At 41.3% G+C, this 23,175-nt stretch overlaps 1 protein-coding gene and 1 non-coding gene across 2 annotated transcripts in view; both read left to right on the top strand.

Moving 5' to 3' along the window:
* The window catches only part of LOC143285151 (protein CFAP20DC-like), a 29,581-nt gene extending 6,892 nt beyond the window's left edge, over positions 1-22,689 (top strand). The window contains exons 5-22 of the mRNA XM_076592379.1: positions 148-220; positions 1,067-1,181; positions 4,746-4,902; positions 5,821-5,912; positions 6,375-6,474; positions 7,455-7,546; positions 8,932-8,980; positions 9,266-9,472; positions 10,148-10,342; positions 11,263-11,448; positions 12,034-12,196; positions 14,303-14,405; positions 15,181-15,386; positions 16,567-16,804; positions 17,577-17,831; positions 18,196-18,278; positions 19,995-20,101; positions 21,217-22,689. Coding sequence (XP_076448494.1) covers positions 148-220; positions 1,067-1,181; positions 4,746-4,902; positions 5,821-5,912; positions 6,375-6,474; positions 7,455-7,546; positions 8,932-8,980; positions 9,266-9,472; positions 10,148-10,342; positions 11,263-11,448; positions 12,034-12,196; positions 14,303-14,405; positions 15,181-15,386; positions 16,567-16,804; positions 17,577-17,831; positions 18,196-18,278; positions 19,995-20,101; positions 21,217-21,323 — 2,528 coding nt within the window. The 3' untranslated portion in view covers positions 21,324-22,689. The remainder of the gene's footprint in view (positions 1-147; positions 221-1,066; positions 1,182-4,745; positions 4,903-5,820; positions 5,913-6,374; positions 6,475-7,454; positions 7,547-8,931; positions 8,981-9,265; positions 9,473-10,147; positions 10,343-11,262; positions 11,449-12,033; positions 12,197-14,302; positions 14,406-15,180; positions 15,387-16,566; positions 16,805-17,576; positions 17,832-18,195; positions 18,279-19,994; positions 20,102-21,216) is intronic.
* Positions 12,335-12,453, top strand: LOC143285322 (5S ribosomal RNA). Its single transcript, XR_013055683.1, has one exon. It is a non-coding gene; the product is annotated as a 5S ribosomal RNA (ribosomal RNA).
* Positions 22,690-23,175: the final 486 nt, after the last annotated feature.

Below are 23,175 nucleotides of genomic sequence, written 5' to 3'. Positions count from 1 at the left end.
AAATATGTTTAAAAAAGTGTTTATGCTGGGATCAAAGAAGCCTTGTAATGGATTATAACATGTGTGATGAGGAGCTCTTTATATGACATCATTTTATATCTTATTTGGCATCTGTGTTAATAATGTTTTGCTCATTTATTCTCTCAGTGACCCTGGTGCAACGGTACCTTGTTCTTCAAGTCTTCCTGACCAAAGGACAAGACTTCTCTATGGAGTTGGGGTAATGGTTTTGTTTTTGTTTGTGCTGTGTCTATTTATTTAAAAAAATATATCCACACTGCCTTTTCTTCTGTTTTGTGATATTTTTGTAGCCAAGTGCTCAGCTGGCTACTAACCGTAGTTCAACTCCATAGCATTGCTGTAAAGCAGACGACAGTTTCACTGCAGTGACGGTGTCCAACAATTGATGTGAGGAGGTAACTCCTGTGGCGTAAGGCTATCGAAGTTCGAATTTGAACTGAAAGCTGCAAGCGTCTGCCAGTCACTTTTGGACGTGCCGCTTTCAAGCACACATCGAGCGTGTCGCACACACAGTCAGCTGCCTAAAATTCTACTGTACTGTCTTCTTTATTCTCTTCTTCTCTCCTTTTTGACTTAATATTGTAATAAAACAATAGAAAAACCTTTTTGTGACTGGCCGTCTACATGTTCCTGGCCTGCGCGTGGATCTTTTCTATCTTTTAATACTGTAAATCATAAATTCTTTCATACCGTCCACTTTATTATAAAAATACCACTCGGTTCATAATAACACGGCTACATTTTTACATATCAATACTGTGGTGATGTTGGGTTTTTTTCATGCATGATTTGATCATTGTAAGATGTTTGTCAGCATAAGTTTAGAAAAATACATGTTCAGTGTGTATTTGTTTGCATGTGTGTATGTATATTATGTGTACAGTCATATGTGACAGCATGCATGGGAGTGTATGACTCTCACTGATTTGCATTTTTGTGAAAGTCTTCATGAAGTTAGCGTTGTGAATTTCAAGTGAGTGTGTGTGACACTAACAAGGTGAATTTAAAGGTTGAAGTGTGTGTGTGTTTGTGTGTGTGTTTTCAGGGTGATTGACCTGTCCAACAGCAAGAGGAGGATACTTCTGTCCACTGCTCAGAAGGAGACCCAGGTTACCCCGCTCCACGCCCGCATCCCTCTCTGCATTGTGCGCCGGGCAGTGGTGAGTGAATGTCCTGCCTTCTTGTCGAATGTACTGCGGTCTGTTTTGTGTCCTGCCTGGTATACCCTTAATGTGTGTCCAGTATACCTGCTTGGAATACCCTTTATGTCAGTCCTTTGTGTCCTATTAGTATACTCTTTATGTCAGTCCAGTGAGTTCTACCTTTCACTTTCGGTGTGTCCTATCCACTGCACCTTTTATGAATGTCTTGTATGGCCTACCCAGTAAACCCTTTCAGTCCTGTGTCCTACCCAGTATACCCTTTATGTCAGTTCTGTTTGTCCCATCCAGTATACCCCATATGTCAGTCCTGTGTGTCCTACCCAGTATATCCATTATGTCAGTCCTGTGCATCCTACCCAGTATACCCTTTATTTCAGTATTGTGTGTCCTACCCAGTATACCATTTATGTCAGTCCTGTGTGCCGTACCCAGTATACCCTTTATGTCCTGTGTCCTACCCTGTATAACCTATATGTCAGTCCTGCGTATCCTACCCAGTATACCCTTTATCTCAGTCCTGTTTGTCCTACCCAGTATACCTTTTATGTCCTGTGTCCTACTCTGTATACCCTATGTCAGTCTTGTTTGTCCTACCCAGTATACCCTATATGTCAGTCCTGTGTGTCCTACCCAGTTTTCCCTTTATTTCAGTATTGTGTGTCCTACCCTGTATATCCATTATGTCAGTCCTGTGTGTCCTACCAGTATACTCTTTATGTCAGTTCTGTGTGTCCTACCAGTATACTCTTCATGGAGTTCTGTGTCCTACGCACTATACGCTTTATTTCAGTATTGTGTGTCCTATGGCTGGAAAAGAAGAAGAACTGGCAAGCCTGGTCAAACATCTAGACAAAGCCTCCACATCGTATGGAATGCAAATCAGTGCGGAGAAAACCAAACTGATGACTAACAACACCAACGGCATCAGCATTGACATCAAAGTCAACGACGAAAAGCTTAAAACAGTCCACAGCTTCAAATATCTGGGAGCAATCGTGTCAGATGAAGGATCTAAACCAGAAGTACTCTCGAGAATTGTCCAAACAACAATGGCACTCAACAAGCTGAACACCATCTGGAACAACAAAAACATCGCTCTCAGCTCAAAAATCAGACTGATGCGTTCCCTGGTTATATCAATATTGCTCTACGCCTGCGAGACTTGGACCCTGACTGCGGACATCGAGAGAAGAATCCAAGCTGTCGAGATGAGATGCTTTCGTAGACTACTTGGCATCTCCTACAGAGACCACATCACTAACACGGAAGTGAAGAACAGAATCAAGCAAAGTATTGGACCCTACGAAGACCTTCTGTCCATAGTGAAAAAACGCAAACTTAGGTGGTATGGACACATCTCCCGATCATCTGGTCTTGCCAAAACGTTCCTGCAAGGCACCGTACAAGGAGGCAGAAGGAGAGGACGGCAGAAGAAGAGATGGGAAGACAACATCCGGGGGTGGACAGGCTTGATGCTCGGTGACGCCCTGAGGAAATCAGAAAACCGTGAAGAGTGGAGAGGGGTGGTGGCCAGGTCAGCAGCGGTGCCCCAACGGTCTGAACCCAGACTACGGGAGAGGTGAAGGTGAAGGTGTCCTACCCAGTATACCCTTTATGTCAGTCCTGTGTGTCGTACCCAGTATACCCTTTTTGTCCTGTGTCCTACCCTGTATACCCTATATGTCAGTCCTGCGTGTCCTACCCAGTATACCCTTTATCTTAGTCCTGTTTGTCCTACCCAGTATACCCTTTATTTCTTGTGTCCTACTCTGTATACCCTATGTCAGTCTTGTGTGTCCTACCCAGTATACCCTATATGTCAGTCCTGTGTGTCCTACCCAGTTTTCCCTTTATTTCAGTATTGTGTGTCCTACCCTGTATATCCATTATGTCAGTCCTGTGTGTCCTACCCAGTGCACCCTTTATGTCAGTCCTGTGTGTCCTACCAGTATACTCTTCATGGGGTTCTGTGTCCTATCCAGTTTACCCTTTATTTCAGTATTGTGTGTCCTACCCAGTATACCCGTTATGTCAGTCCTGTGTGTCCTACCCAGTATACGCTTTATGTCAGTCCTGTGTGTCCTACCCCATATGCCCTTTATGTCAGTCCTGTGTGTCCTACCCAGTATACGCTTTATGTCAGTCCTGTGTCCTGTCCAGTATTCCCTTTATGTCAGTCCTGTGTGTTCTACCCTGTGTACCCTTTATGTCCTGTGTGTCATACCCAGCATGCCCTTTATGTCAGTCCTGTGTGTCCTACCCTGTATGCCCTTTATGTCAGTCCAGTGTTTCCTACCCAGTATACCCTTTATGTGAATCCTGTGTGTCTTTATCTTAGTTCTGTATCTCCTACCCAGTATACCACACACTTCTGTCCACTGCTCAGAAGGAGATTGAGGTCACCCCGCATCCCTCTCTGCATTGTGCATTGGGTGGTGGTCAGTGAAAGTCCTATCTACCTCCAGTGGACAGTAGACAGTTAAAAGGTTAAAGGTCACACACCTTTTTACAGCCATCTGGGCAATGAAATCCATGCCCACTGTGTCTAGGGCGTAGCACAGGAACGTAGGGGCTCATTCCTCTCCTTCACTCTTTTGTTTGTCAGTTGAAGTCGGAAACCCATTCAAACCTTGATAAAGTGTGGGGAGAACTGGAGCAAAGTGCCTTTTCCAAGTGTGCAACACCATGCTGAAAATAGGACTTGAACCTCAATCATTGGTGAACACAGAATGAGAAGCCCAATGCCTGATTGTGCCATGGCACCTACAGTAGAAAGTACCATGGTCTAAAAAAAAAAAGACCATTGCAGTACTGCATTGCAGTAGCTTTTAATTTCCAACAGAGAACATTTTCAGACATGTCGCATAAGATATTTTGGTTTGTGCTCGCTCATGAAGATTCTCATGTTGTTTTTGTCGCCTGACTTATTCATGTTTTATTGCTCAGTTTTTAATAAAAAGAGGGGGAAAAGGAAACATAACTTATAGAAAGTTACAGTGTGGGATTGATAGAAACTGATGGTATCCCTTATTCATTGGCTGGAGATGGCGCTGCACTGGTGACGATAAGTCTCGTCTCTGCTGCCTTGACAATTTCATGCCTGTTTTTGCTGTAGATATCATTTTAAAAGATGGTGTGTATGTGTTTATGCCTATCTTTTCTTATTATGTTTATATGTGATTCTTGATGTGTGTTTTGGGAATACACAGAAATTTCTCCAGTGGGGAATAAATTGATTGATGTTGTATTGCAGTTTTTTTTGCACTGCATTGTTTTGTATTGTATTGCATTGTTTGTCATTGTCATTGCATCATTGTACTGTATTGTTATATGGTGCGGCATTGTGTGGTACTGTTGCATTGCGTTGTCTTGCATTGCATTCTATTGTTTTGTATTGCATTGTTCTGTATTGTATTGTATTGCAGTGCATTGTTTTATTTTGTTTTTTATTGTATCACCTTGCATTGTGTTGTATTGCATTGCATTGTATTGTATTGCGTTGTGTTGTATGATATGGTATGGTATTATGGTATTACATGTGAGGCCCGGTGCTGTTGTCAGTGGGTGAACCTGTGCCTGGACATGGTGTCCCTGGTGGGGGACACGTGGTCGGGACAGAGTTTCCGCTCCATCGAGCACATCAGTGTGTCAGCCAACTGTAAGGTCCGGCGCATGTTCACCATGAAGAGTCCGCCGCCAGACACCACTGATGATGATGGTACCTTCCACTTTTTGAGATAAAAAAATAGTTGTTTTTCTTTTACTTACAGATTACCCCTGCTTGTCTGTATAGTATAGCTATCAGTCCCTGATTCGTTTGATTCATTTTCCATACTTGATAGCAGGAACCAGTTCAGACACCAAACTATTAGTTCATTAAACTGTATAGTATGAAGATACAGCGATCAGAGATGTCTTTGTAATAGTGATGTGATGTGTAAAAGTATGAAGATATAGCGATCAGATAGGTCTTTGTAATAGTAATGTGATGTGGTATATGTGTGTGTGTGTGCACGCTTATGTTTCTGTGTCAGTGTTTGTGTCTGTGACTTTATATATTGTCACTAAAAACCATAAAATGATTCATGTGTTTGATTGTGTAATGAACTATATATATATCAGCATAATCACTTGCATCTGTTATTGTTTATGTTCACTTTTTTTCCCATCTATTCTGAATTGTCATGATGAATTTATATACGAAATAAAACGGTGGTCGACCCAAGAAAGTCCAGGACAAAAAAGTTCATTAAACTGGGTATGTCTCTGCTGTAGGTTGTGCTTAACTTGTCACTTAGTCCCTGTTTATTGTTGGAGACTTAGGACATGTGGGCAGGCTTTGTTCATATATTTCTTCTCCTATTTTAACCTGTTAGTAGTTGATAATTTGTCACAGTGTCAGTCATATTGTTTGACAGAGGAGCAGTTTGTAAGGACTGTTTTTAAGTTTAGCATTAATGTACCAGTAGGTAGAGAAAACTGTAGATGTGCTATTAAATGCCAAGAGATCTAGCTGGCACTTGCACACTGAAGTTACTGAAGTTTTCAGCAGCTGATGCTGATAATTCTGATTTGGAGGAAGATGGAAACAAGTTGATGGATACATGTTTATGGGAAGTCACTGGGCTGGTTCCAGAACTGTATGGAAGTGAGTGCAGCAGTGCGGGAGAAGTGGAGCTGATTCCTAAACAGGTGCAGCTGGCACCTGATATTGTCCAGCTCACACAGGTGGGCACATTTCAATTCTTTGCTTCCATTTTTTCATGTAAGAGATTGAAGTGATTCACAGTATGCAGTGCAAATCTGTGTGTGTGTGTGTGTGTCTGTGTCTGTGTGTGTTTGATGGAATTTGAGAGGGTGGAAGGGTTGGACAAGAGAAGAGATGAAGGAAAATGAAAGAAGGGGAAAGAAGAAAAAAATCAGAGCATTGATTCCGATACTTTGATACAATTTTATTTGTGGGTGTGTCCCGTCTATTGGTGAAGTGGGCGTCATCCCTTTCCTTTTTTTTTATTTTAATTTTTTTTATTAAAGTATACTGTGTCGTCAATTATCATGTTTGCTTAGTTGATCTTGTTGTTCACTGTGTTTGTGGAATCAAGTCCATTATCATCACAAATGGATTTGTGTGTTTTCTTTTGATGTTTATGTTATTTATTTACTTATTTATTTATGGTTGTGTTGATGAAGGTGTTATCAATGAAGAAGATAAAGTGTGCTGAACGGATAAAGAACGGCAGAGGTCCTGATCTTGCTGACCAGATCAGACCAGGGTCCATGCTCGATTTGGGTGAGTGTAATGGTGTTGTGTGCAAACATTACTTTGCCGGAAATCCCCCACTGATGTTTACATGCTTTGTGAAAAGAAAATCATATACTAATTCCCAGCGTTAAAAAAATGTATATATGATCACAGCAGTACATGTTCATTGAGCAGGTACTGGTGCATTCTAAATATTTTGAGAACAAATACTAAGAAAAAAAAGTGAACATGTATCAAATACTCAGTCTGGAATTAGCGTCAACTGCAGTTAAGAAGAGTTGTTTCCCTTTGTCTCTCTCCTTGCCCCCCCCCCCCCCCCCCACCTCCAGAAACACAGACAGTAATGACCAAAGTTATATATCTGCCTCGGTCTGTGTGTAGACATGCAGGTTTGATTAGAATTTACAGCCTAAGTGACCATCCAGGAGGTGCCATTAGCAGAGTTGGTCAGGTTTTGACTTTCTGATCCAATGTTCATATGTGATAGGGTTTGAGGCTAGTTTTTTTTTGGTTTTTTTTTTGGGGGGGGGGTATTTTTTTAATAGTGTTCTGTCTGTGGGAAATAGAACATTACTCCAATGTACTTCACTCCTCGTAAGTGCGAATGGGTACGTGACTTTGGTTGGTGAATGTTAAAATGGCAGGAGGGGATTGAACCTCTCCTTCCGATGCAGAGCCCTAGACACAGTGAATAGGAATTCACCACCCTGATGCCCGCAGAAAGCAACGGGACCTTGAACCTAGTGACCTTCTAAAGAAACCCTAGAATTATGGTAAAAGGTCCCGAGCATTTTAACTAATCAGAAGCCATGTTTCATCCTGTAAAAACTATAAATCTTGTACACTATAGTATGTCAGAGTGGGAATATGTGTCAGTGCATGCATGTGTGTGATTATACGCCACTGAATGAGTGTAGTAGTACATTGAGTTGAAGCAGTACATTTGATTTAAACAGTTGTCACATGCCTTTTACCTTCATTTCACTAAGCATTTCCTCGTATTGCAGATTTGAACAGCAGTGCAAACAAAGGAAACTTCCACATTGCTTTTGGTTCAAAAGTCAACATTCCAGAAACAAGCCGCAGATCTTCCAGACAGGTAGACTGGGACCTTTGCCTCTGTGTTGTGTTTTGCCTTAGACTCTGTGTGTATGCATGCATACAGATACATGCACAAACACACTAACAAACACTTGTATGTGTGCACACACACCCCACACTCCCACACCATTCCCACACACTCTATCTGCTTGATAATCAGCTACCAGATGTTGTTTGTTTTTCGTTTTTTTTAAAATTTTTATATCAGTGTTAAGGACAGAAAAATCTTTCCACCTTGGTGAAGATCATTCGCTGCTCATTTAGTTGCCATTCTTACAGCCTTTCATGATGTAGGTTTTCACTTTCTTTTTTTTTTTTAATCTTTTAAAATTCTTTTCTGCATTGATTCCTTGTCACTAATGAGAAACCTTAGTTGAAATACTTGGTTTAGCTCACTTTCTGATTCAGAAGGGTACTTCTACTATCTTTTGTTGTATTCCATCCCGCTATAGTATCCATGCTAATAAATGTGCAGTGTGGCCAAAACAGGTGCTTGTATGGTTAATGAATGCATTGAAGTAAATACTCATATTTCTGTAGAAGAAGGTTACAGATTCGAAGGGAAAGCATCATATAAAACCAACAGACATCATTCATTGTGAACAGAGGGTCATTGCCAGTCAGTGTATGTTGTCCTGTAGCACTCTGCGTGATGAATCACAAGCAGTCACAGTTTTACTCTTAGTCTGAAAATAAATGTTGTAAACATGTAAGTCTTGTCAAATAAATGTTATAAACATCTACATGGTGTCAAATGAATGCTATAAACATCGAAATGGTGTCAAATGCCCCTGTGGTGAAAAGATGTGGACAAAACCGTCCGTCTTTTAAACTCTACCTGTATACCAAATGCCCTTTCCACTTCCACTGATTTCGAAAATAATTAAAGATAATCCTTTGCTACATTTGATGGTGTAATCCCTTCTTTGGATAACTCCTTTGGTTGTTCATGATCACGTCTCATGTATGGGCAATTTTTTCAAGACATCCTACAGTTATAGAACTGTGCTTTGTAAGTTTTAACATCTTATGGAGTCAATACTTTACAATTTTATGGATCCATCTTGTATCACAGAAGTGGGAAAAAAAAACCCAAAAAGAAAGACATTCTCGCACATTGAAAAAGACACCTTCCATCTGGTGATTCAAGCTGTTCACACATTTAAAAAGAAAACTTTTGTCCTGATTCAAGCTGTTGATGAACCCATATGCCAGGTAATTTTGACCACAGTACCATATACATAGCACACAGAAAACATGTATTTGGTCTGTTTGGGTTTGTATGCTACTGGTGGTTGTTTTACCAGCTTGTCGTTAACTGTACAACTATTGCTTGCTTTTGATGGCAGCTGTGTGAGAAACTACTATCATTCTGTTGTGCAGGGCTCTACTACCAGTCGAAGTGTGAGATCTACCTTGTCCCGTGCGGATGGTGAGTTGAAGGAAGATACAAACAGCAGTATGTTAGGGTTTGCATTACGGTTGGTTTGGTGTTTGGAAAATTTGCATTGCGTTATGTCTTTTTGAACCCCCCCCACTTGTTTCACTTCTATGTGTCTTCTGTATTCCTTTCCAGTCATGTACTTTTTAGAACAGCAGCCAGTTTTATGGCAACTGTCCTTTTTAGAGCATGCTTTTAGGCTGAGCTTTTTGTACTGTAATTATCTGTTGTGTAGCTGTATTGGTGTTCCATCAAATAGATTTTGTTGAAAAACAGGGAGTTACGGCAGCGGGTCGATGCGTGACCTGAGGGACAGCATGGGAAGCCAGGACAGCGTGATGACAGCAAGGTCAGGGGTCAAGGACGCCGCCCAGCGACCCGCAAAACCTGGGGGGTCCAATCACGTGATAGCAGGGAGCGGCTACTCCCGTCAGGCGTCAGAGCCTGTCACCAACGAGGATCATGAGGGTGTCACTGTCAATGGTAATCAGCTGGGAGTGGACAGGGGGGGGAGAGCGGGCCCTGATATGAATGACCTTTTTTTTTTCTTTTTTTTTTAACCCATTTTTCTTTTCACTGGATTTTTTTTCTGGTGGGGGGGTTGGGGTGGGGGACTGCAGACTGAGTACATGAATTGTACTTGAAAAAATATGTGGTAATGTAAGCGTCAAAATGTTTTACTTAAGCCTGTAGTGTCGGAGAAATAAAGTGTGTATTATCATGATATTACAGAATTCTAGTTTTGGGTAGTGTCTGACAGGTAGCTTGCCAGATGAACAAAACATAATGTTTTCTGGTATGTTTTTTTTTTTTTTTTTTATTAGAATGCTGTTGTTTAAAGAATGATTTTGTTGTTACTAGTTGAAAAAAAAGCTATTTTGCCATTCTGCCCTGCTTGTGCCTGAAGCCCCTTGGTGTGTATGCACAAGCAGAAGATCAAATACACACATCCTGTGATCCATGTTAGTGTTTGGTGGGTTGTGGAAACAAGAACATACCCAGCATGCGTACCCCTGAAAATGGAGTATGGCTGCCTACATGGCGGGGTAAAAACAGTCATACGCGTAAAAGCCCACTCATGTTCATACGAGTGAATGTGGAAGTTGTAGCCCACGAATGAAGAAGAAGAAGAAGATAAAAGTACTCTCCATGTTGCAGGTACTGGCCAGTCTCACATCGTGACCCCCCACCCGCCACGCGAGCCATCCAAGGACCGTGTTCGGCGCTACCACCGTGTGAAGACGGTGACCAACAGTGCCATGTCCAACCACAGCCAGCACGGCCATCCCAGCAACGGGACAGACGCCACCAACACCAGCAAGGACAGGGTGTCCAGTGCTGGTTCCATCACTGGTCAGTTTGGGTTTGTCTTGCTGCTGTGAGTGGATGAATTGATGGATGAATCTTTTACTATCCAATGCTGTTCTGAGAGACACACAAACATATATGACACATACATCTTAATACTCAGTAATGTGTGAATTTCCAACTGCAAGAGTTTATGGAAATGACTTTATGCACACAAAGACAGGACAGACACAAATTATTTGTTAAAAAGAACGTTTGACTGTGTGTATGGAAATGACTCGATGTGCACACAGTCGCAGTTTTTGCATGATGTTACGAATCAGGACAGGCACAACTTATTCAGCAGAAAATTAGTGTGACAGGAAATATTTGCCTGTCATGTTTTTCTTCCTGAGCTGGAGTTAGAACTGTTATTTGTGCTGCATTGCTGTTTGCTGTGATGAATACGGCAGTAGATTTTGTGTGTGTTTGGGAGTGTGTGTGTGTATATGTGTGTGAGTGTGTATGTGTGTGTGTACATGTGCACACAAGAGGAAAAGATTTCTGTGGATATGTACAGGGTATGTTTGTTTATGTGTGTGTATTGGTACTTGAGAGCAGGAATATTGGTGGGAGAACAGGTGCTTGTGCACATGAAAAAAAAAATGGTTTGGACATGTAGGGAGTGAAAGTGGGAATGTAATGGGTGTGGTGGTCAAACGGATTGAGTGCTGGATTCTCGCTAGAGTATCCTGAGTTTGTTCCCTGTCACACCTGGTGGAGATTTTTCCATGTCATCAAGGTCAGCATGTATGCAGACCCACAAGTGCCTGAACCCCCCCCCCCCCTTCCTGTGTATATGCACACAGAAGATCAAGTAATCCTTGGTTTATCATCATCTGAATGACTGGCGTGCATACTACTCAAGGTTCAGTCGGAGGGGGGAAAAAATCTAGCAAGTGTGGGGTTTGTGTGTTGACTTTCAGAGGAGACAGACAGCGACTTTGCCTCCAAGCCCAGCTCTGGCACGTCCTCGGCAACCAGGAGCAGTCACTCCAACCTGGCCCTCAGGCCCGGGGAGGCTCGTCAGGGGTCCGGGGACTCCCTGACCCGTCAGTCCTTTGGGCCCCGACTTGGCCACCTGAACCCTGCAGCTGGCAGCCGTGCTCTGGGTCAGTGCTTCCATGACTGTGTCAGGAACTCTGTGTGTGTGTGTGTGTGTGAAAATTATCAAAAAAAGAAAAAGCTCCTCATAACTGCCTAACTGAATAAATTTAAGGATAATAATGAGTAGCGGAGAGAGAGAGAGAGAGAGAGAGAGAGAATGTGTGTATGTGTGTGTTCTTAGGGTCTGTGTATTTTTCTTCAGTGTCAAAATGTTTTTATGTGATTAGCCTTTGAGAGAAAAGAGAGAGAGAATAGGATGAGGAAGAGGATGTATTTGAAGGAGGGTTTGGGGGGAGGATGGGGGGCGGGGGGTGTTTGCTTGCATGTTAGTGGAAGTGAATGAGAAGGAACATCAGTGAAAGGAAGATTTTCAACTTGATAAAAGGATTTACATTAAAATGTATATCTTTGCATATGTGCTCTTCTGAGCATAAATGCCTTCATCTATGTACCCATGTTTATACTTGTGTAGGCTTGTGGTACAGCTTTCCCTACCCTTCACCTCTTTAGAGTTAAAATGTTGGGCATAATGCCAGACAGCACTCTTGACATTGATAGCAAAACGTGCCACTGCTGTTCAACAACTACAGGTCCAGAAGGAGACAAGGTGCAGGATTCTGTGAGCGATGTGATCGCACTTCTTCGAGCGGACGAACCGGTCATGAGGGGGCGGATGGAGGAAGAGGAGGAGGCGCAGAGCTCGGACAGTGGCACAGAGAGCTCCCAGCCTGGGGAATATGAAGAAAGCGACGAGTGAGTGGCTGGTGACATTTTTATTGGGAGGGGGTCGGGGGGGAAGTATATGTAAATGTATAATAATAATAATAATGATAAAAGGACATTTGGTACGCCCAATCTAACAATACAAACCGCCGGGGAGGTCAGTTTCTTGCCAACGGCCATACCATGTTGAAAACACCGGTTCTCGTCTGATCACCGAAGTTAAGCAGTGTCGGGCCCGGTTAGTACTTGGATGGGTGACCGCCTGGGAACACCGGGTGCTGTTGGCGACCTTTTTTCAAGGCCTGACTAAGCGCGTTGGGTTACGCTGCTGGTCAGGCATCTGCTTGGCAGATGTGGTGTAGCGTATATGGATTTGTCCGAACGCAGTGGCACCTCCTTGAGCTACTGAAACTGAAACTAACAATATGAAAGCCCTGGGCGTTTACAATAAAATATTTAAAAAATGCAATGATGCATGCATACTAAAAACACACAAATACACCCGCATGCACAGATCATCCTGTTCCAACACCATCCCACAAACCCACACCCACGCCACACAAAATGTAGACACACACACGTGCGTGCACACGCACATCCCGATGTGTTTTTTGTGGTTGTTTTGGGGTGCGTTTTTTTTTTTTTTTGCACTATAACTAACCTTTTTTTGAAACCAGACTTCTACTGTCCCAACAAATACTCTTTTTTTTTTTTTTTTCCACTTGCTACTTTTTCACCAAGGTTTTTGTGAAGCAAGGCTGCTGTCCCATTTTGATTTTACATGTCGCCTGTATGTGGGGCACACCAGTGGTGAAGGTAGTGTTGCAGGTTTTGTTAGGGATTGACAGCTTTTTGTGTTGTTGTATGTTTGAAATTATGTGAAAAAGTACATGAAAAGAAATGAAAAGAGTAACCAGATCTGTAATACCAACATGAGAGTGAAACAGTTACAGACAGAGGAAACAAAACTAAACAAAAACAAACAAAAAAAAAAAAGAAAAAGAAAGAAAGGGTGGATCTGCACTGTGGCTACACACTCTCACCTGGTGACGATGAAATGACTGTAATTTACTTACTTACTGGATTATTTCTTTAAATAGCTTTTAACTTTTTGTGCTGTCTTATGTTGAGCCTGAAGGCAAATTCCTGTATACTGTGTGTCTCAGACATTTTAAGGGATTGTTGTGACAGAAAGTAATATGATACAATACAATACAGTACAATACAATACAGTACAGTACAACGCAATGCAATGCAATGCAGTGCAATAAAAGTTCATGTGACTTGACATAAATTGAAGGTAGTTTTGAACATTTCCAATGATGGGATTGGTTGCTACATTTTCCCATCTGAAAACCCACATGTGAAAATATGTGAAAAGAAAGGAAAGGGAATCCAGATCTGTGATATCATCCTTTAAGTGCAGTGAATCACAGTGTTGGCATGATGACATATGTGCATTTTCAGACAGCATGTACAGTCAAGATAGACTGCTGAAGTTAGGTTCACAAATGTATTGATTATAAGTGCTAAAAAAAAAAAAGAGAGAGAGAGAGAGAATAGATTTTTCCTGCAGGACATAAAATTCACGGGAATGATTCTACAACACAGGCAGACAGATATTTAAACATAGATGAGATATGGTTAATGGAGACATTAATACACTTACCTGAACAGAAATGAAATATGTCCACTGGATTTAGAGAGTCATAGTCCTTCGCAAAAGACTAAGCTGTAGATGAATTCCCAGTGCAGTGGAGAAACCGTCAGCCATACAGCTCTCACTTTGCTGTCTGCCCAGCTGTAATCATCTTACGTCAATCTTTGATATATAAGCTATATCATGAAACAAACACACCATCTTTTCTCTTTTTTTTTTGAATGATTTTTACTCTGCTGAATACAAGGACGCTGCTTCTGTGAACACAAGGATGGTAACTATCAAGGGAGGCTGTTTGCCGCGCCTTCTTTCGATTTCTCCGCATAGTAGACTAGTAGTTTGGACAGGACAGGAATCCAGACCCCTGCCGGAGTCTTCACCAATGGGTCACGGTAAGTATGTTAGGTAAATGTAATTTTAGGGGGGGGGAAAAATCCTTTTTATCACTGTCTGCAAAGTTTTGTTTGGTTTTTCAGTGAAGGGTCGAGCGACACTGCCAACAAATTGCACCTGTTCGTGTCCCGCCCCATGCAGGCCCCCCGCAGAAATGTGTCCCCCGGTACCAGCGACCAGGAAGCGGTCAGTATGGATGTTTTTGCTGCTTCACTTCCCTGTTTCCCTGGGTTTAAAACTGGTTTCCTCACTCACTTGTCTTGCCCCATGTTCGATTTTCATCCTCCTCACCACCTTAATGTAAAAGTACAGCTCTTTTTTTTGTGTGATTGTCAACTTTGATGTCCAGAGCACACATTAAATTTTCTAGTTTATTGATCCATGTTTCTCCTTCTGGTGCCTGTCATATTTTTATCTAGGTGAACTGAAAACTGCTCAAAACTTGGTAAAGGAGAAATTAGGATCAGCATGTAGACAGGAGATAACAGTAGAATTCATGCTGCAATTTCTTTTGTGCATGATGAAGGTAGATGAAATTTAGGACACTTAATGCACACATGAAGATGTAGATGGAACGTGTGAGTTTTTCTTTTCAGTGTAAAAGCATGCAGTGGAAACAAGAACTTTGCTATTCGTTAGATGTATTGCGCTTTTAAAAGAAAAACAAAAATTGCATTGCGGGTCTTATTCATTTTCATTATTGATGATGTTGGTATGCTAATTTTGTTTTTGAGACAATTCATTTCTACATTTGATTACTGTTCTGGATCGGTGCTTAAGGAACAGTCTTATGAAGGTTGGAATTATGATTGTTTTTCCTTTACCTGTATCTTTCTTTGGAATATAAAATGAAAAAAAAAAAGTTTCTGTTATGTAGTGCTAGTGTTGTTAAGGATTTTACTTCTGAATTCAAAGGCGTTCTGTTTCCTGGAATATTTCAACCTGAGAACTGTCATTGCAGAACAAGCGTAGTCATGTGAAAGCAGCCCGTTCGAATGTCCGTCGCTCTACTTCGGAGATTTTGTCATCGCGGGGGGCCCGGCCAGAAGACGACTTTCACTCTGGCATGACCAGCAGTGATGAAGACGACAATCACAACAAACCACGCCCAGGCCCAGGGTCAAGGCCACACAGTGACACCTCGGCGACAGGCAGCCCCAAGACAAGGTGAGGTCTGGAAACAGTTGATGACGATTTGGGTCTGTTTTATTCATATATGATAGTCAGTCATGTTCAGCTATGACCATCAGAACAGCAGAGGAGGTAACTGCTGTCCTGACTATTTTGGTTAGGATTTGATTGTAGCGGAGAGGTTTTTTTTCCTCAAGTTCTATCCCCACTCTCTCAGCCAATAGGGTTTTAGGACAGTTGGTGCAGGGATGGTTCCCTAAGGCCAACTAACCCCCAAGTGCCCATACTTTTGATATAGAAATAGATAAAGGTGTGTACTTTATTTTAAACTTTATTAATCCATAAACTGCCACTGTCTTTGAAGGTATGTACTCTATTTCAACTTTAATAACCCATAAACTGCCCTTGTGCTTTAAAACACTTTCACCGCCATGGTCGCTTTCGGCACCAGCTAGGTAAAGCACCCATGTCACTGAAATGCAACCAGATGATGGGCCTTTTGTGCATTAACCTAATGCTCTTAATTTTCAGTGGTAGGGTTGGCCTTTTTTTTTTTCTACACATCACAGGGGAATCCCCAGCTATTCTTAGACACCATCTTTTCTGTGGTTCCTACAAAAGGTTAATTTGCACTCGAAACTGACTGGCGGTGTATGTCATCTACTCCATAAACTGCCCTTGTGTTTTAAGTCATCTACTATGTTTATTTTTAATATATATTAACCCCTTGACTGTTGAAACTTGGTGAAATGAGGTCAACACGGCATGAATTCATTCACTTTGTGTAGTTTTTGATACCATCTCAAGAAGACGTTGGAGAACAGAGACTGACAACCTGAACTGTGAAGTCCATTTTATCTCTGTGAGATAACAGCCCTTCACTGATGGCCATGCTCACACGTGAATACATGCAAATATATACAAATGTGCATCTTTGTTTGTCTTTGTACTGCTCTTGTAAAATCAAGTAATCCTGAAATATTTTTCTGCACATGTAATTAGTATTGGTTACTCTTCTATCTCACTCTCTCTTCTTTTTTTTTGTTTTTGTTTTTTTGTTTTTTTGTTAGGGGATCATTGATGTTTGTCCTCTTTAATGTTATAATTATGAAGAGTATGATGCAGGTGTGTATGTTTCAAGCCCTTACTTATGAAGAGTATGATGCAGGTGTGTGTTTGAAGCCCTCAGTTCAGTTTAAAACTGTGGTGTCGCCAGAGGAGGAAGTGGTGTGACAGACAGAGCCAGCCTGAGAGGGAGAGCAGCGAGCGTCCCGAAGACCTCGGTCAGTCCAGACTTCAAACGACCTGCCTTCAACCCTGCCTTATACGGAGGAGACAGTCCCCACAGTGCACTGCCCACCCCTCGTCAGACCCCTCTTCGGCGAAGTCGGAAATCGCTGCGTGAAATCAAACCCCATCTGGAGGACAGTGTGCACCACAGCAAAATCAGCGATGTATGTCCTGGTGTAAAGCAGTGATGTAACAGATGAAATGTAGTTTGTTTGTTTTTTTATGTGTATTTGACAAAAGAAGATGACAAAATTCCCTAAAGAATGAACATGAAAGATACCTCACATGAAAGACGTGTGAAAGAACACGATATAAGCTCAGGCCTGTTGTTGCTCAAGTTTTCCTTTTTCATTATTGAAAGCTGTTTTTTTTGTCTTGTTTCATGAAATTAAAAATGTTTAAACCAAAGATGCTTCAAAGGCAGGCAGGCACTTAACGCATGTAAAAGAACCCATGGCAGCAAAAGGGTTGTTCCTGGCAAAATTCTGTAGAAAAATCCACTTTGATAGGAAGAACAAATAAAACTGCACACAGGAAAAAAAGAAAAAAAAAAAAGAAAAAAGGAAGGCGCTGTAGTGTAGCAGCACGCTCTCCCTGGGGAGAGCAGCCCAAATTTCACACAGAGAAATCTGTTGTGATAAAAAAAGAAATACAAATACAAAGAATGAAAAAGAAAAATACCTTTAAAGAATGAACAGATATGAAAGATACCTTAAAATATATTCCTTCATCAGAATGAAGTGACTCAGAAAACAAACCAGGTATGACTGTTGTTATGTGAAGTTGAAGTTTGAAACAAAAAAGAGACAACACAGTAGGTCGTTTTTTTTCTGCACAGAAATCCTACGATCACACCAACAGATGTAACGGACTCTTTATGTCAAGTTAAAGTTTGAAACAAAAGAGACGACACAGTTGGTCTTTTTTTCTGCACAGAAATCCTATGATCACACCAAGTACCAGATGGCAGATGTGACGGAGTCGTTTGAAGCCCAGATGTTTGCCAGCATGAAGCGACAGGAAGAGGAAGAGTTGGAGGATGTATCCCCGCTGCCCACGGGTCCCCTTGCCTCCTTTGGCCGTCAGTCGCTGCGATCGAGCTTGACAGTTCGAACGAGTCAGCCGGTTTGCAGCGAATCTCCTTACACTACCAGCGATGATGATACCAGCTTCAGTACTTGGAAAGCACCGGTAAGTGCTGTGTGTGTGTGTGTGTGTGTGTGTGCTGGGATGATTTGAGAGCTTTGATTCATATACAAGTGTATGGAATAAATTAGAGAAAGAAAAAGAAAAGAAAAATCATGTTTTTATGTCTTTTCAATTTAGAAAGCATATTCAGACATCTTTGCTGAGAGCATCCTCTCTTTTTTGTTTTTTCCTAACTTGCTCTCCGTGAAGAAAGAATGCAGTATAGAAAGAAAAACCCTGCTGCGGCTCAGACCAGCAGGAAGTTGCCAAAGGCAGTTAAAGAAAAAGAGTAGTATTACACAGATGATGTATTAATAATGTCTTTTATTTAGTTAGTTATGGATTTTTGTTGTTGTTTTTCAAACAGGCTCCTAACCAGATGGCACACAACTATCAAGACGAAATGAAGTCACGTCTCAGTAGCGACACACTCACTTCTTCCAACCCCAGGTGAGTGATGTGAATCTGGTATTGCTGCTATATTACATATACTGCCACAGCAGTGTTATGTATTATACATTATTTATTCCAAATGCCTCCACATATTGCACTCTCTTGTCCTCTCATTCCCTTGCCCAGCCTTCCCCTCAGTGTCATGTGCAATAACAGTAAAAAATTGTAATGATGATATGTGTATTTATATAGTGCTGAATCTTGTGCAGAGACAAACCAAAGCATTTTCACATCAGTCGTTCACTTGCATGCACAAGTCTGATTCAGAGGGATGAAAAACAAAACCTATAAGTATAAATGCATGTAAATAGAAGGCAAGAGAAACTGTGGAGCAAACCGAGGAATCTGAGGGCAGGTGGTCTAGTTTGGAAACAGGTTTCAAGACTAGACTTGAAAGAGTTAAGTGCAGAGATTTGATTGAAGTGAAAATGGGAGAATGTGATACCCCAGTAATGCGTGGAGTGGTGTTGGAAATAGGGTAGGACAGAGTCTGCCCTTTACTGCCTGTTGAGGCATACATGCCTACCCCAATATTTTGCCATTTTGATCAGATGATATGAAAATCAGGAACAAACCAAAATTTTCAAGAATGTTCAGGACTTCACTATCATTCTCTTTTGATTCAGCGTAATGATAACAATCATCACGGCTACAGTGACTGATGTAGAATGAAGCATTTGTAGACAGTGCACAAAGTTTTCCCTTTTCTGTCCTCATAAACACTGTTCATATTGTACTCCTGAAGATCTGACAGTGGAGGTTTTCTCTCCATCTTCTTCATCACTCACACGTTCGCTCGTGACAGCTAGCTGTCTTTTCAGTTGAGTGTGCGTTCTTTTAACTTTGGTTCTTTCATAGCCAGTTATGTTCTTGTTGTTCAAATTACAGATTCCCATCCCTTGAAAGGTTTGTCCACCTGTGAAAAAAGGTGTCTCCATTGGCTTCTTGTGGGTTCCCCCCCCCCCCCCAACATAACATACAATACACGGCTGCAACATTCAGAATGGTCATCGATTTTTATGTGTTCCTACAGGGATGAGATTCTGATTTTCTTTCTCAGTGTGAAATGGCTGCATTATCTCCACACAGTTATGCATAGAAATCAAAAGTTTGTCACTTTCCAGTTCTTCAGTCAGATTTCAAACTATATTCTGAGGACTCCCATGCCTATTCTGTAACAAAGGCTATTCCTAAACAGTTGGCATGTAATATTGATAATGGTTACTACTTACACAGCAAACTGTCTAGAAACCTGCTCATGTTGCTATACAAAACACATGGTTTCTTCTTCTTCTTTGTGGGCTGCAACTCCCACGTTTACTTGTATGTATACAAGTGGGCTTTACCGTATATGAGTTTTTTTATCCCACCATGTACGTAGCCACACTCCGTTTTCGGGGGTGTGCATGCTGGGTATATTCTTGTTTCCATAACCCACCGAATGCTGACAATGATTACAGGATCTTTAATGTGCGTATTTGATCATCTGCTTGCATATACACACAAAGGGGGTTCAGGCACAAGCAGGTATGCACATATGTTGACCTGGGAGATAGGAAAAATCTCCACCCTTTACCCACCAGTTGCTATTACTGAGACTGGAACCCAGGACCCTTAGGTTGAAAGTCCAACACTTTGACAACTTGACTATTGCGCCCGTCAAACACATGGTTTAATACACAGCTCATGTTGTATGGTTGCTGGACGTTGCAGAGACGTGTTCAGTCCTCCCATCATCCTGCCTGCAGACCGGGACCTGCAGGGCACCCTGGAGGGCCAGTTTGAGGACCTCAATGAGGCAGGGGCCGACGCCCACACAAGTCAGTTCACCACCCCTTCCTTTTGTGTGTGTGTCTGTTTGCAGGGTTCACTACGAGTCATAGAAGTCTGTAAAAGTCTTAGGGGAAATGAGAGAACCATTTCCATGGCTGGAAAAGTCTTTGAAAGAACCATTTCCATGGCTGGAAAAGTCTTTGAAAGAACCATTTCCAGGGCTGGAATAGTCTTGGAAAAAATGAACCATTTCCATGTCTGGGAAAGTCTTAGAAAATGAGAGAACCATTTCCATGGTTGGGAAAGTCTTGGAAAGATGAGAGATTTCCATGGCTGGAAGTCTTGGAAAAATGAGAAAACCATTTCCATGGCTGGAAAAGTCTTGGAAAAATGAGAGAATCATTTCCATGGCTGGAATAGTCTTCGAAAATGAGAGAGCCATTTTCATGGTTGGGAAATTCTTGGAAAGATGAGAGATTTCCATGCCTGGAAAAGATGAGAGAACCATTTCCATGGCTGGAAAAGTCTTGGAAAAAATATTTTGCTGTTCAGCGTCTGGAAGTCTTGGAATTTTCATAAACCATTGACCAGGACCATTCGACAATGAGGTTATTGCATTTAAAAAGAAGAAAAAGAACAAACAAGCGATGAAAATTGAACGGTACCAGGATAACCGCCAATGTTTTTAATCAGCGGTGTAGGAGATGATTTTTTTTTTAAATTTGTTTTGGCTTTGATTGATTTGGAGAAGTTTCAGTCTGCCCTGAAAAAAGAATGAAATTTTGTTTGGCGACGTATGTGGAAACTCTGTGTGTGTGTGTGTGTGTGTGTTTTCTGGAGAGTTGTTTTTATCCTTTCTGTATTTCTCATTTGGCATTTTATTTACAAGGTGTCATTACTGATGGATAGTTAAAAATGTGTGCACAGTCTGTATGAAAAAGTAGTGAACCCAGACGTGTGTCACAGTTGGTGTTGCAAACCTGGGTTGAACAGAGATATCAGTTTGAAATTCTAGTATTTGTGTGCACCCTCAAGTTTTGTTGCAGGTTTTTCCTGGATAATGTTCATTGCTTTGCAGCTGTGTGTATGTATTTTAGTTGGCCCCCAGATTTTGATTTGTTGTTTCCTTTCTAATTTTTTTTTTCTCTCCTTGTTTTTTCAGCTGGCCCCAGTGCTTCAGAAGATGAAGAGCTTGATTTGATGTTCGATCCCAACCTCAACTGTTACTATGACCCAAAGACTCTGAAATATTATGAACTTGCTACCTGAAAGTGATGCTCTGTGCTGAGAGCAGATGGAGCATGACACTGTGCAAAAATACTGGATTTGGGTGCTGGCCATTGGAAAAAAACAAAAAGTCATTGTAAGCAGACTGTCGTCAGTGTTTGACTGTGGACTCAAGACAGCAGGCGCAGTCTGTGACATGGAAAATGTGGCCATCCCAATGTGGGGGCAGTGTGTTCAGACTATGACAGAAAAAAGGGCAAGATCTGAGATAAAACTCTGTTAACTTGTGTGCATTTCAGTTTTTGTTGTGTTGTTTTGAAAGGTGGTGTTGTGGTTTGAGAGGTTAGATGGGTGAGAGATACAAGTGTTCAAACATTTTGGTAAGTTAATGGTAGTTTTCCAGAAAACGTGCTGTTATTTTGCTGTGTTATGGGCATGCAACTAATCTAGCAATGGCATACTGTTATGCTGTGCCAAAAATACATTTGATTGAAATATTCATCTTTTTTTTTCATTACTGATGACTGTCAGAATTTATAGTACGCAGAGTTACTTTCATGTAAATGATTTTTAAGTAGTTTGTGTGAAAAATTAAAGTGTGTTCTCAGCTGTAACTCAAGAGTTTGGGTCATAAGTTCTCAGTTTTAACTTACAGTATTAAAGAGGGTAAGTGTAAACCCAAGCCCAAGTAGGTGGGTGGCTAGTGGGGCCAAATCTGGAAGTTGAGTGTGAAATCATTGCTGCCAAATTTAACAGTGATCCATAACTTGTGTTGTCAGAACTAAGAATGGGAAGGGAGGTCAACTTTTGTGTTTGTGTTGCTGGATGAGAGCGTTAAGATCCCTTCGCATCGAGTCCATTTTAAATAGTCTATGCAACATTGTCATGAAATGACATTCCTTTGCAATTTGATTCTTGAAAGAGGCACAAATGTCAGCAATTCGGTGCATGCTTAATATTTGAGCACATTTTCTATGTTATGAAATTCCTGATGACTTGCTTCATATTCCGACCAGTTCGCTTATCATTCTTTGTACACTTTGTCATTTGTTGTGCAAAGTCTCTGGCTATCATTGTCCAGTGGCTTGTCTGTGTGGATTTGTAGACATCTTTCATGGCAGTGAGCATTAGCATTATTGTTATGGACACGGATGTGTATGGTTGTGTGAATAATGTGTGTGAAATGTGTGTATGTGTATGCATGTGTACATATATGGGTGTGCACGAACATGCAAATGGTGCAGCTGTGATGGTATTCTATGAACATATCAACAAAAGTGATACTGTGGTCTGTCACAATGTGATACTGAAGCAACTACACAATGTACATAACCATGCCTTCTGGTCTTTGATGTATATAAAATGATGTAAATAAAAAGTGCTGGATTGAAACTGCTGAAATACATGACATAAAAAAAAAGTTGCTGTTTTATCATTTTTTTCAACGTTTCTGCATCGTGTTTATTTTAGACAGTTTAACGATTGTAAATTATGAAATTAATTTAATGATGATGAAGTCATCAGCATGTTCTGTCTTTATGTTTAACCCTTTGACTGCTGCTGATGAGTACGCTCGTCAAGCATGGGCTGTTGCCTGACTGAAAAAAGATTTGACGTTACAGGTCATGACATCAGTCACCATTGTTTCTTTGGACTCCTCCTACCTGGGACTGCATTACTTTTGTACATTAGAATCAATTATATACATTGTATAGCTTCCAGAGAACACAAAAAGCGGGTCTTGCGCTTCACACCACACTGATTTCATTCACCTATGTTCAGCAGTCTTGGGGTTAAGGGAATGGTAATGAATCTGTTGCCAAAGATTCTGCAGTCAGCACAAAGGTCACAGCTTGAATCATCTCTTTTGCTTCCATTAAAACACCTGAATGCA

Source organism: Babylonia areolata, chromosome 8, assembly GCF_041734735.1.
Source record: "Babylonia areolata isolate BAREFJ2019XMU chromosome 8, ASM4173473v1, whole genome shotgun sequence".
Classification (NCBI taxonomy): Eukaryota; Metazoa; Mollusca; class Gastropoda; order Neogastropoda; family Buccinidae; genus Babylonia; species Babylonia areolata.
The sequence above is the reverse complement of the archived record's forward strand: the minus strand, read 5'-3'. Positions and strand labels throughout refer to the sequence as shown.